At 39.1% G+C, this 12,826-nt stretch overlaps 1 protein-coding gene across 1 annotated transcript; it reads right to left on the bottom strand.

Annotated features, from left to right (window-relative positions):
* Positions 1-371: 371 nt before the first annotated feature.
* On the bottom strand, positions 372-10,957 carry LOC122827049 (NLR family CARD domain-containing protein 3-like). The gene is made up of 9 exons (XM_044109588.1): positions 10,911-10,957; positions 9,971-10,056; positions 8,753-8,787; positions 7,782-8,063; positions 5,555-7,316; positions 3,859-4,038; positions 2,900-3,073; positions 2,213-2,365; positions 372-1,691 (listed from the first exon to the last, which is right to left on the bottom strand). The coding sequence occupies exons 3-9, from the start codon at positions 8,778-8,780 to the stop codon at positions 1,685-1,687; spliced, it is 2,586 nt and encodes an 861-aa protein (XP_043965523.1). The 5' UTR covers positions 8,781-8,787; positions 9,971-10,056; positions 10,911-10,957; the 3' UTR covers positions 372-1,684.
* Positions 10,958-12,826: the final 1,869 nt, after the last annotated feature.

Below are 12,826 nucleotides of genomic sequence, written 5' to 3'. Positions count from 1 at the left end.
TTGGAGAAAATAACTAACAAAACAAAACATAAAATATATTATTGACAAATATTTAACATTTTCTTTTGTAATTTTTGACAAATAAAAAGTTTGCATCTGCACTTGTGATGGACAGGCCATACAACATTACTATTATTATATGAGTCGTTCTCATTTGGGCCATCAGTGAATTTCTAGGAGACCAAATGAAACATTTGGGTTTATTTGACTCCAGAAGTTCAACCTCCAGGTTTTCCATCGCTGATTGTTGCTGCAAACTTCAGCAGAGAATCGATCAATTGATCACAGCTGCTGCTGCTCACGTCTCGCCCACAAAGAGAAACATGGTAACGTCAGGAAATAGAAAGAGCTCTTATTTTGACAAAAATAAATGACGTTAAAAATGTTTATTTGCAGGTTTATTCAGACAAATTATACATTTGTCAAGAAAACAAAGCAGTCCGTTAATTAAACCGATAACATCCATCAGAACAATGAGGAAAATCCTTTGTTACAAGATCTCATCCATACTGTTACATTCATTACTTGTTTGGCGTTTTTGGATATTCATGTCAGAAATATGTTGTGTTTTTCTGGAGTTCAGTGAGATTTTGGTCAGGGGTTATTGGACAAGTGTTGAAACCTGGAGATACAACAGTTTAAAGTAGACGTCCTGAAACAGTTAATAAAGTATCATGAAAGAAAAGGAGCCTAGTAAAAAACACAACAGAATAATAATATGAAAACATTAACTTTCTGATAAAATCAATTTCCCAACAATAACTATGATGCAAAAGTTATTTATATATTTTCGTGGAAATATACTATTTCCAAGCACTGTTCAGGTAAAATCACTCAATCAGGTTTATTCATATATTGTGCATAATATAGCGAGAGCTCATAGGACAATCAGTAATGAAGCAAGTCTGGATGCAAAGCACTGCCAAGCAAAAACTACACATGGGTTTTATGCAAGGTTATGGGATGCAGCTGTGGAAAACAAACTTCCAACCTTGTACATGAAACCCAAATAGTTCTTTTGGTGAGAGTTCATAAGCATTTCATATAACATGACTAGCAGATGTGACCTTATTGTAATTTTTCCATCACAATATATATATCTATATATTTTTTTTCAGATAAAAGATGGATGTTCCTGAAAACTGCTCTAAGATCAGATTTCTGTGGGACATCCAGTTCTAAACTGGTTCAACTGGTTTCTGTGATGGAAGCTGAAGTTTCTCTCCAGTTTCCAGTAAAGCATCTTTTTCTCTGAGGAGCTTTGAGGAACATTTTCATGTCAACAGAAGGAAGAAGCAGCAGAGAAAAGAGAGTTGAAGTGTCTTTCATGGCTTCAAAGCTGAACTGGAAATGATTCCCATGTTTCCATTCTCAGACCATTTCTGGTTCCAGGATGAAAATGAATCAGAGAGAAAAAAGATCAACTTTCCAGTTGAATCCAGTTCAGATCAAAACTCCATCAAGCCTCTAAATGGAGCCCAGTTTGAATTGGATCTTTATTGATCCAAAGAGACAAACAATATCAGACACTAAATGACAGACATGAGAAAATAAACAGGAGGAAAATCTTGGAGGTCAGAGGTCATCATCATGATCCAGTCAGAGTTTCTTTAGACTCAAACTGCTGCAGCTTCAACCTCTGAGGATCAGCAGGACACAGAGATCATTCTCTACTTTACAGAGATCAGAACCTGCAGAGAGAAGAAGGAAGGAGAGATCAGATCAGTGAGTGTTTCCAGACTCTCCAGCAGCAGTCAGTGACGCAGCACATCCAGTCGATGGTTTCCAGGCTGCAGTCAGACTGATCTCAGAGCTGTGACCAAGATGAACCTGATCAGTTGTTTCCTGTTGAACTGAGAGAACAATCAGATCTGAGATCAGATCTGCTGCTGCCACAGTTTGATGAATGAGGACCACTGACTGTCTCTAGACATGTTGGACGGCTGGACGCTGGAGTCCAGCTGGACTTCCTGGAGACATGGACACAGCAACAACACTCATCTTCACACCCACACAAACACAGGAACACAGCAAGCTGCTGCTCCTCTGATTGGCTGATTGCTGTCTCTGTGTCCAATCAGGAAGCCTGAACCATTCTCCTCCCACTGAGAAGCTGCAGCTTTACTGGGAACACTGGATCTTTGCTTTGATGCTAACTGGGTTTAGTTCAATATGCTGACAGGAGATGAAATCACTACAAACATTTACTTACTCTAGATCATCTACAAGATCCTTCAGCTGCTGAACATCTGAATCCTTCAGGTTGTTTCTTTCCAGGTTCAGTTCTTTCAGATGGAGGCTGTTGGACTTCAGAGCTGAAGCCAAATAATCACAGCTGATCTTTGACAAACTGCAGTCAAACAACCTGAATAAAGAATAAAAGATGAGCTGAACCAACAGGATGCAGGTTAACCAGTCCAACAGAACCAGTTAAAGATTCTCATGAATATTAATGCCAACAAGCTGCTGCTTCAATAAAGACCTGCTGACTTCAGAACCAGAACCAGAACCAGAACCTGGTACTGGGTCGTGTTGTGTTGGAGGATTTTAGTCAGTAAAATCATTCCAGGTTCTGATCAAAGTGTTGAAGCATCAATCATTGATTATTGATTTGTTCCTGTCAGATTCCAGGATTCACTTTTCTAGACTGGGTTGAATGACCTTTGACCTGCTTCACATGAGGGGGATTTCTACACACCGGGGGTCCGAATGCTGTCCTGTTCTGACCTCAGGTCAGCGGGTCCAACTCAGTTACACAGAGGGACTAAATTAAACTCTGGATCCAAGTCCAGGAACAAACTCAGAAAATATTGATTAGAACAGAAGAAATGAACTTTGATTTATGATCAATTATAAATAATTATTCACTGAAATATCAATAATTATATTATTAAAATACCTCAATGTCTCCAGTCTGCAGCCTTCAGTCTGTAGAAAACCACAGAGATCCTTCAGTCCAGAATCTTCCAGGTTGGTTCCGCTCAGGTCCAGTTCTGTCAGATGGGTCGGTTTGGACTTCAGAGCTGAGAACAGAGAAGTCCAGCTGGTCTCTGACAAACTGCAGCTCCACAATCTGAATAAAGAATAAAAGATGAGCTGAACCAACAGGATGCAGGTTAAAACTGAAATATGAACAAATAAATAATAAAAATGTAGAAAATTAATTTCCCTGAATGTAAAAGAAACTTGATGAACTGATTCCAACATCTGATCCAGTCAAACTGGTTTAAAGAGTCCAAACCAGCAGAACCAGAACATTTGATCAAAAGATGAGTTGAACTATTTCTTCTGGTTCCTGATCATCAGCTGGAGACCCGACTTGGTAACTGGATCAGAACCAGTCAGTTTATTCATTAATGGCCTTTGGGTTCTTATTAAAGCTGCTGAAAGTCAATGGAGGACATTATTTCCTAAGGAGACGTGACCTGATGAAGCGTCGTCACGGAGACGAGGCTCCAACCGACTGACGGCTGTCAGACTGAAGAGGACGGTTCCTCTCTGACCCGGCCCAACAGAACCACAACCTGCTGCTGCTGCAAACCTCACTTTCATTCATTTCATCTAGATTTGTTTTTCTACAATCAGTCGTTTCTTAGATGTGATCATTAATGATGATTTAAACTTGTCAGTGTTTGTGGCTCGACTGGAGGAACAACATTTCATTCTGGATGTAAAGATGAGAATCAGAAATGAGAAATAAAACAATCTGAATCTTTACCAAACTGAAACATCTCCATCATTAATTTACATCATTTGAATTATTTTACTCATTTTTGTTCATCAGTCAAAAACATTTTAAAATCAGAAAAACAAAGTTCAATAATCAATAATTTTATTGGATAAATAAATAAAACAAACCCCAGATTCTTCACTTTACTGACTGAACTCTCCAGGATCTCAACCAGAGGCTTCAGATCAGATTCTCCACCTCCATTTATGAAGATCTGATTTATTTCCAGTTCAGTCAGATCTGGGTTGGACTTCAGCGCTGAGGCCAAAACTTTACATTCATCCTTTTGGATCAAACAGCCACCAAGTCTGTGATTAGAGAAGAAATAAAATCAGTTCTAATGAAATCAATCTGGATCAATAACAGACTAAAATATGATAACAGTGATGTCATCATCTGATCAACATCTGATCTTCAATTTACTGAGTTTGACCCCACAGAGAATCAGTTCAGTTCCTGGTTAAAGTCCAGGTTCTGGTTCTGGTTCTGGTCCAGGCTTCATGTCCTCAGACCTTCAGCTGCAGTCAGATGTTGAAGATCTTCTATCATCTGTGAAGGAAAGTTCAGTTTTCTCTGCAGCATCTGATGGAGCTGCAGCATCAGAGCCTCAAAGGAGCTGCAGCAGCTGATGAAGAGGCTGACTGAGCTGAATGAAGGAAACTACTGGAGATGATGGAGAGGAGGAGGAACTGCTCACAGCTGGGACTTGGACTAGACCCTTTGGCTCCTTGAGATCTTCCACCAGGCAGGAAGTGAGTTAGAAATGAAGTGAGCAGAGCAGGAAGTCCAGCCTGCTGTGGACCTCTGGCATCTCTGGGTTTGTTTAGCCAATATCTGCTGCAGCATCTAGAATCATCATCATCATTAATAATAGTAGGATATTCTATAGAAACAAAGTTCCCAGCAGCAGGTTATTAAATGCTGCCACAGAGGAAACTGGGAGCAGAAACCAAACACATGATGCTCCCAGTTCTGTCTCCGTTCATCTGCTGGATTTGATGCTTTAACAAAGTAGAAAGTGGACAGTCGTCAACCTGCTGCAGCTAAAAGCTTCAGATTGTTCTGGTCGTCCTGCAGAGCAGCAGCAGAACCGGTCCTGCTGCTGCTTCAGGTCTGAACCTCTCAGACTGTTGATCTGAGAGGAACTGGGACAAACTGGTTGGAAGAGGGAACCGTGTCTCTGCAGTGGTCTGTCCGTCGTCTCAGAGGAACAAAGGTTTGGATGTCAGAAGAAATTGTTGCTAAACTCCTGAAGAGCTGAAGACCAAAACCCCTGGAGGAGACGGAGCGTTTGGGTCCAGCAGCATTTTCATGGTGAAGCAGTGAAAGTTCTCCAGTAACTAGAAGAGGCTGGGATGTCTAAAGAGTTGAAGCTCATGTCTCTCCAGGTCTTCATGGAGGACAGCTAACAGCTTCAACAAAGGCTGCAGATGAAGAGTTGATGAGGAAAATGGTTCCAGCTCTGGAAGCTCAGAGTTCTCAGAGCTTTGGGAGGATCTGACAGAAACCAGAACTTTTTCTGGACCAGACAACAATCACCACATTTTGGTCTCATTTACAAACTCAGAGGAAACTAGTGGGAGGAGGAAGAGGTGAGGATGATGATGGAATGAAGAAGATCAACACTGTTCACAAAGTTTCTAATTAATGCAACGGTTTATTTTAATGGTTCAACTTTTCATTAAACCTAAATAATTATTTTATAAAAACAGTCAAAGATCCTAAAAGGTGAATTATGGAGTAGCGGCTCAATGAATGAAGAGAAGATTGAAGTTTAAAAAGTCTCTGAATCAGCATTCACACAATCAAAACATCTGGACTCACCGAGCCTTTCTGCAGTTCCTCACAGCTGGAACCAGTCTCCGTCGTCCTGATTCTGATGTGTTGTACTTCTCCAGGTCCAACTCATCCAGAACCTCTGACATCAGCAGCATGAAGGCCAGAGCTGAACAGTCAGTATCTGAGAGCTTCTTCCCTGAATCCAGCAGCCGTTGGATCTCCTGATAAAATGAGAGATCGTTCATCTCCATCAGACAGTAGAAGATGTTGATGTTTCTGTCAGGAGAGATTCTATCAGTGTTCATCTCCTTCAGGTTGGTGATGATTCTCTGGATGGTTTCTGGACTGTTCTCTCTCTGACCCAGCAGATCTTCTAAGAGGTTCTGGTTGGACTCCACAGTGAGACCATGAAGGAAGCGGACAAACAGGTCCAGGTGGCCATTTTCACTGCTGAGGGATTTCTTCATGACTTTCTTCATGAACTCATCCAAAGATAAAGACAAATAATATTTTCCCAGCAACATCTTGATCACTTTTGTTTTCCTCCAGGTGGTGAAACAGTGGAGCATGTAGACTGCAGCCAGAAACTCCTGGATGCTCAGATGAACAAAGGAGTAAACTGATTTGTTGCGCGTCCCTTTCTCTTTTTTAAACATTTCAGTGAAAACTCCTGAGGACAACGCAGCATCTTTGATGTTGATGTCACACTGTTTGAGGTCTTTGTCATAGAAGATCAGGTTTCCCTTCAGCAGCTGATCAAAAGCCAGTCTTCCTAGAGACTCAATCAGCTTCCTGTTCTCTGGACTCCAGACAGATTTAGTCTTTTGTCGTCCGGCAAACTTTTTCTCCTTGATTGTGAGTTGAACCTCCAGGAACTCTATGTACATCTCAGTCAGGGTCTTGGGCAGATCTCCTCCCTCTCTGGTCTCCATCAGATTCTCCAGAACTTTAGCAGTGATCCAGCAGAAAACTGGGATGTGACACATGATGTGGAGAGTTTTTGATTTCTGGATGTGGGAGATGATCCTGTTGGCCTTCTCTTCATCATTTCTGAATCTCTTCCTGAAGTATTCCTCCTTCTGGGGGTCAGTGAACCCTCTGACCTCTGTTACCATATCAGTGAAGTCAGCAGGGATCTGATTGGCTGCTGCAGGTCGTGTGGTTATCCAGAGGAGAGCAGAAGGAAGCAGTTTCCCCCTGATGAGGTTTGTCACCAGAACATCCAGTGAAGTTGACTTTTTAACATCGGTCAGGATCAGATTATCATCAAAGTTGAGATCAAGTCGACTTTCATCCAGACCATCAAAGATAAACAGAACCTGGAACTTTTTAAAGCTGCGTATTCCTGCATCTTTAATATCTTCAAAGTGGTAATGAATCAGTTCCACCAAACTGAACTTTTCTTCTTTCAACATATTCAGCTCTCTGAAAGTGAATGGAAATATGAAATCAATGTTCTGGTTGGTTTTGCCTTCAGCCCAGTCCAGAGTGAACTTCTGTGTTAACAGTGTTTTCCCAATGCCAGCCACTCCCATGGTCATCACTGTTCTGATTGGTTGATCTCTTCCAGGTGGGGTTTTAAAGATGTCTTCTCTTCTGATTGTTTCTTGTTTCCTGGATGCTGTTTCAATCCGTCTGACCTCATGTTCCTGGTTGACCTCTCTAGTTAACCCCTCTGTGATGTGGAGCTCTGTGTAGATCTGGTTCAGAACGGTTTTATTTCCATGTTCAGCGACGCCTTCAGAGAGACTCTGGAGCTTCTTCTTCAGATGGTTTTTAAGCTCTTGTTGACACTGAACATCAAAATCTGAAGAAAAAAAATCTCAATAAGACCATTTCTGATATTCTAAGAAGGGTTTGTGTATGAACATCTATGACAATCTATGGAAAATAATTACAGAAAACTAATTATTATTATTATTCAAAGAGAGCAGATGTTTTAAGTGGAAAAAGATAAAATCCAACTTTCAGATTGAAAATGTAAGCTTTTGATTTTTGGCAGATCGGCAGTCCGATCCTGTGAACTGAATGTTCAGGCAGTTCTAGTTCATGACCCCCACCAGGAAATCCAGATCTGTTTTGTGAAGGAGACATCCAAAGAGGAACCAAAACTGGAAAAACTACAGAGAATTCAAGTAGTTTTCTAAAAGTAACATCATGAGGTGTTGGTCATTCTGAGAGCAATTAGAAGAAAACAGATTTATTTATCATTTAGAGTTGAATCAAAGAAATAGAAGCTGTATAAACAGTTTTAATGAACGGTGTGTCTCACCTGGACCAGAGGAGTCAGAGGACAAACCCAGCTGGTTGAACAGAGTCGGATCTATGTGTTGGAGACGTTTGATCATCAATCTACAGGCTTCATTTCCCTTCTTTCTCACAGTATCGATGGTCTCACGGGCTTTTTCTGCTCTGGTTTGGTTCTTCTGCAGTATACCCTCATCCTCCAAATCACCCAAGATGTGATCTGACAGAAGGCCATCAAGGAGCTGTTTCAGGACGTCATCAGAAACTCTCTTCACAAACTCACTGCGAACCTTGAAAAGTTTTTCTTCTGCAGGCAGAAAAAGAAACAGGATTCATTTAAACTGACGTCCGAGAGAAAAACATGATGAAGATCAACTCTTCCTGTTGCTCCATCCAGATTCCCCTCAGAGTCTGTTGATCAGATCCTCAGGTCTAAACCTGTTGTTGTGTTTCTGCCTCATATCTGAGTGATGACACTGATTCTGTCTACATGAGAACAAATTAAGAAACACATTCTAAATATGGAGCTGCACTATTTTAGTAATTGTCAGTGAATGGTGTGATGAAAATATTGACTTATTAACAAACATTTTCTTCACTTTCATCTTTCTCTACCATTATCATCAGGTCTTCACTTCAATCTCTAAACTTTAGCATCTCTGTCACCAAATGTTGGAGAAAAAGACAGTAAGTATTTCCATCTGAGATAAGAAATGAGTATTAAATGATGTGATAACTGGATAAATTAATTAGTGGATATAGTAAATATTCCTGTTCTTCACTTCGGTTCCTTTTAATTCTGTTTCCATCTGAGTTCAGTTTTTACCTTCAGGTTTCACAGAAACTCACAATGTTTCCACCAGAGCTTCACTGAACAGGAAGCATGAAAACAATAAATACACACTGAGGCTGAGGTTCATCACATGGCAGCAACACGAGCTGTGATTGGTCAGTTTGTTCCTTTAAGATGGTTAATTTCTGATTCTGACCACTTACCGAAATCCACTTCCTGCTTCTCCGCCATCTTTTATCTGGAAAACATGAAAGATTTATTATGTTTCAGACTTTATTTTATAGACAATTTACTTTGCTCTTGGTTTGGATGGAAAGTAAAATACCAGATTAATACACCTTTATGAACATTAATTTATCATATTTTACTTCAGGAGGAACAATATTCCTTTTAATGTTCTGCATAGACTGTGAATCGTTGTAGGATCTGATTTTCTTCAGATCAAAACAAAAAACTATTTCAACATATTTTAACTAAAGTATTTGGAACAGGTCCAGAAGAACAAACTACCAGATAACAAATTCCTCACTTTAGCTCCTCAATAAAGCATTTAGAGGTTGGAGCAACTGAAGTCAAATTTCTCCAAGAGAGACGATTAAAGAGACTTTATCAGGATAAACGGGTCGGTCCAAGACTCCCACTGACAGAACAAAGGTTTGAACTTCCTGCTTCTCTGTTAGTTTGAGTCCATCTGTTAGAAAATAAAAGTTTTGTCTGTTTCCTGTGAAGTTATGAAGAGCTGAAGCTGAAGGAGAACCGGGCCGAGTTCTGGTTCTGGTTCCTCCACAGAAAGAAAACCCAGAGAGAGGAAAACAAAAACAAGTTAACACTCACCCTGATCCAGATTCTGCTCTGCTGCTAAATGAACTTTGACCCCATTTCTCCTGATCTGATACCTGACTCGCCCTGAGGCTCCGCCCCCTGCCCAGGTTATTTTAAACACCTTTAATGTTTTCTTCCCTTTGAATCGACAGTGAGCTGAGCTGGAAAACTCTGAGCTCAGATTTAAACTTTTTCAGTGTTTTTCTCATTTTTATGTCATTTCCTGTCAACTTATCAATACAGGAAGTAGTTCAGTTGAAAGTCTTTGAACCACACAGGTCCAGCAGCGGTTCTAACACTTTTCCTTTGAATCACAGGGTCATGCTTTTCTGGTTTTGTCGTTTTACATGAAATACCTGCAGAATAACGTGAAAGTCTGGCAGCATTCCACCTTTTATTGTCACTGCGTACATAAGTACTTCCTCCAATCTGCTTTTCAACAGACAGCGGTGGAGTAAATGTTGATGAGCCTTTGTGAACATGATCAGGTCTTTTTAACCTCACCAATGTGTAAAAGTTTAACAGCGGCCATTTTGTTTAGTTTTCTTTCCCTCCAAAGATTGAATCTCGGTGTAAAAACGTCTTTTGACTGTGATCACCTTTACAGGGACCAGGTGGTTTTACAGAAACAACATGAAGTGTGTCGGCTGTCTGCAGTCGGACCTTCAGCTCCAGGCCTCAAACTCTGTTTACATCAAACAGAAATGAAACAATCAGCTTCTGGTTAGTGGAGCTTTTAGATGATTGTCATGAATTAATGAGCTTTTTATTTAAACAAAAACAGAGAAATAAAATCACTAACAGATGTAGTTAAACTAGAAACAGTTAATGAACAACATGAGGTCATCAGCCAGTGACTGAAGGAAAGCTGACAATAAATTTATGAATATGTTTATAAATAATAAATGTCTGAGCTCAGATCTCATTTCAGACAGACATGATAACATCAACAGCAGATGGACTCTAAGCAGTCACAGTTGCTGATTACAAGCGCTGGCTCCATGTTGCAGGACCGGCAGCTTGAATACTTTTCCCTCTATTGTCAGATGCATCATGGGAAATGGAGTTTTAATATTTTTCTCTTTTTGTTTCTTGAGATAAAATCTCAGTAAAACAAGAAACATTTTAATGTCCAAGACTCCAATAATTACTCAGAACTAATAATTCTTGATAATTACTAAAAGTACAAGAGTATGAAACATTTTTCAGGTTTCTGTCGTTGCACTGTTCTGTTTAAGAGAGTAAAATGTTTATCCTGCTAGCAGAAGTTGTGTTCATATTAATACACACTAAACTATTACATCTGCAATATAACAGTGTGTGTTTTCTGTGTCTCTAGTTTACTGTGTGATTTTCCTCGTCGTCACCAACTTGCAACTCAAACGCAACTGCAAAGTTTGCATTCAAATAATGTCAGATTTTTTTATTTTTCCTGCATAATGTGCATTGCATGTATTCTAACGTTGGACAAACGTATCTTGAACGAGAATATTAAAGAATAGTACAAGAAGTAATAAAAACTTTAATGTTAATCCTCACCTTCCGTTTCCAGCTTCTCTTCTAACCGTACAGGTGAGAGCTTCTATGATTGTCCTGTAGGTGGCGGTAAATACACTTGAAGTTGGTTTGCCAGCCGCCAGTAACACCCAGAAGAAGATCAACACCGGTTCTGTATTTCATTTGAAACTGATCTGCTTTGCTCGGTAAGTTATTGGCTTTCATATTTATTTGTATCATATTCTGAACAAACATCTGGGACCCATGTAGGTTGTTAGTTGCGCTTTAAAAAAAGTGTAATTTTGTGCTTTGTCTTGCTTCGTAAAGACAACATGCTACCACTCGGACTTCTCAGCTTTGATTATAAGTTCTGGTTATGAGTTGTGAAATGTCGTGCACTTTTATTATTAATGTTGCAGTTTCCTCTTGTTCGCTTTAACGTTTTGTGGGCAGGAAAAGTCGGAGAAAGTCACTTTATTCATTATTCAGTTGAACCAGGTGGAAAGACACCACTTACTTTATTCCAGTCAATCACAGAACTGCGCATGTCTCATATAGTTGCACAATGATGACGTCAGTGAAGAGCGCACCATAGTAGGCCGGGTCCTAATACTCACTCTGCACCCTACGCCGGTCTCCTGCAACTTTTAGATGTATCTCTACTTCAACACACCTGAGTCCAATAATGAGGTCATTAGCAGGACTCTGGAGAACCTGGCTGCACTTGGGAGGTGATTCAGTTATTGGATTCAGGTGTGTTGGATCAGGGAGACTCTAAGAGTTGCAGAACAGCGGCCCTCCAGGACCAGGACCGCCCACCCCTGGTGTACTCAGTCAAAGTCAAAGTGTTTTATTGGAGTGTGTAAAAATGTGATAGTACGCCCTGTGACGTAACTTCTACATCCAATAAAAGTAAATTACAAATAAATATCAGAACCAAATAACTTTCTGTTCCACTCCCACAAAAGATTTGACATTAATTTCATAATTTAAGTTTTCCCTGTAATGAGTTTCTCTAAATGAAACTCAAAAATAAAAATCAATTCCTTTTTTTGTGTGTCTGAATTTTTGAGACAATAAACATTTTTTCAGTTGCAACTTCATTAATGTTTTTAGAAATATTTTCAAAACTGGATCTTGTTCAAGAAATCTATTCCCCTTTTAAGTTGATAAAATTTGGTCTAACTGGGATGAAGAGTTAAGTTATGATATTAACAATTTAATTCACATATGCTGCTTCCTAAAAATCACCTCAGTTTTTAAAGTGAAATTATTTTAATGTTTAAACGTTGCAACATCACAAAATCCCAATCTTTATACCAATATATTAATAACTTAATTTAAGATTTAAAATTCATCTCATTTGTAACATTTTCTTTTCTCACCGTTAGTTTGTGACGATTCTTTATTTCTTCTTTTTTCTGCTCAGTTTAAAAGAACTTGATTGTAAAAAAAAGAAATTTGAACATGAACAGTTCTGAACTGAACTGGTTCTGTTTTAGATTAATTAATTATTTCTTTTTTTCTCCACAGTTCAGAGTTTTGGGATGAACTGAAGATAATCTGCCGCCGTTTCTCTGTCCGTTCTGGTTCTGGTTCTGGTTCTGGTCCTACCAAAACTGAACAAAAGAATTTATAATTTAACATTTAAGATAAAATAAAATCCTGTTTGTAAATATTTTCTACCCTGAACTCATTAATCTGCAGTTTCAGCTTCACCAGGTTCTAATTATGTAAAAAAATAAAAATATCGTATTAATCAACTATTAATAATTGATTAATTGATAAAATAATCAACAGATCATTTCTCTGCTGTATTGATAAACATCTAAAAATGTTCAAGTGTTCAATAAAAAATGTATGTTATTAAATTTTTATTGTCTTATTAAAAAAAGAAACTGAATTATTTGTTTATTTGCGTCTTTTATTTCTAATATTGTACAAAAAGGTTTAAATGA

This window comes from Gambusia affinis, linkage group LG24 (genome assembly GCF_019740435.1).
Source record: "Gambusia affinis linkage group LG24, SWU_Gaff_1.0, whole genome shotgun sequence".
Lineage (NCBI taxonomy): Eukaryota > Metazoa > Chordata > Actinopteri > Cyprinodontiformes > Poeciliidae > Gambusia > Gambusia affinis.
This window is presented reverse-complemented; position numbering and strand designations above follow the sequence as displayed.

What these genes read in the sequence shown, in the direction of transcription:
- LOC122827049 (XM_044109588.1), bottom strand. Translation starts at nt 8,780, where the DNA reads ATGGCGGAGAAGCAGGAAGTGGATTTCG. An exon ending in CTCTGACTCCTCTGGTCCAG is followed by an intron (nt 7,317 to 7,781) that starts GTGAGACACACC and finishes TTTTTTCTTCAG; the next exon opens with ATTTTGATGTTCAGTGTCAA. An exon ending in AGTAAAGTGAAGAATCTGGG is followed by an intron (nt 3,074 to 3,858) that starts GTTTGTTTTATT and finishes TTCTTTATTCAG; the next exon opens with ATTGTGGAGCTGCAGTTTGT.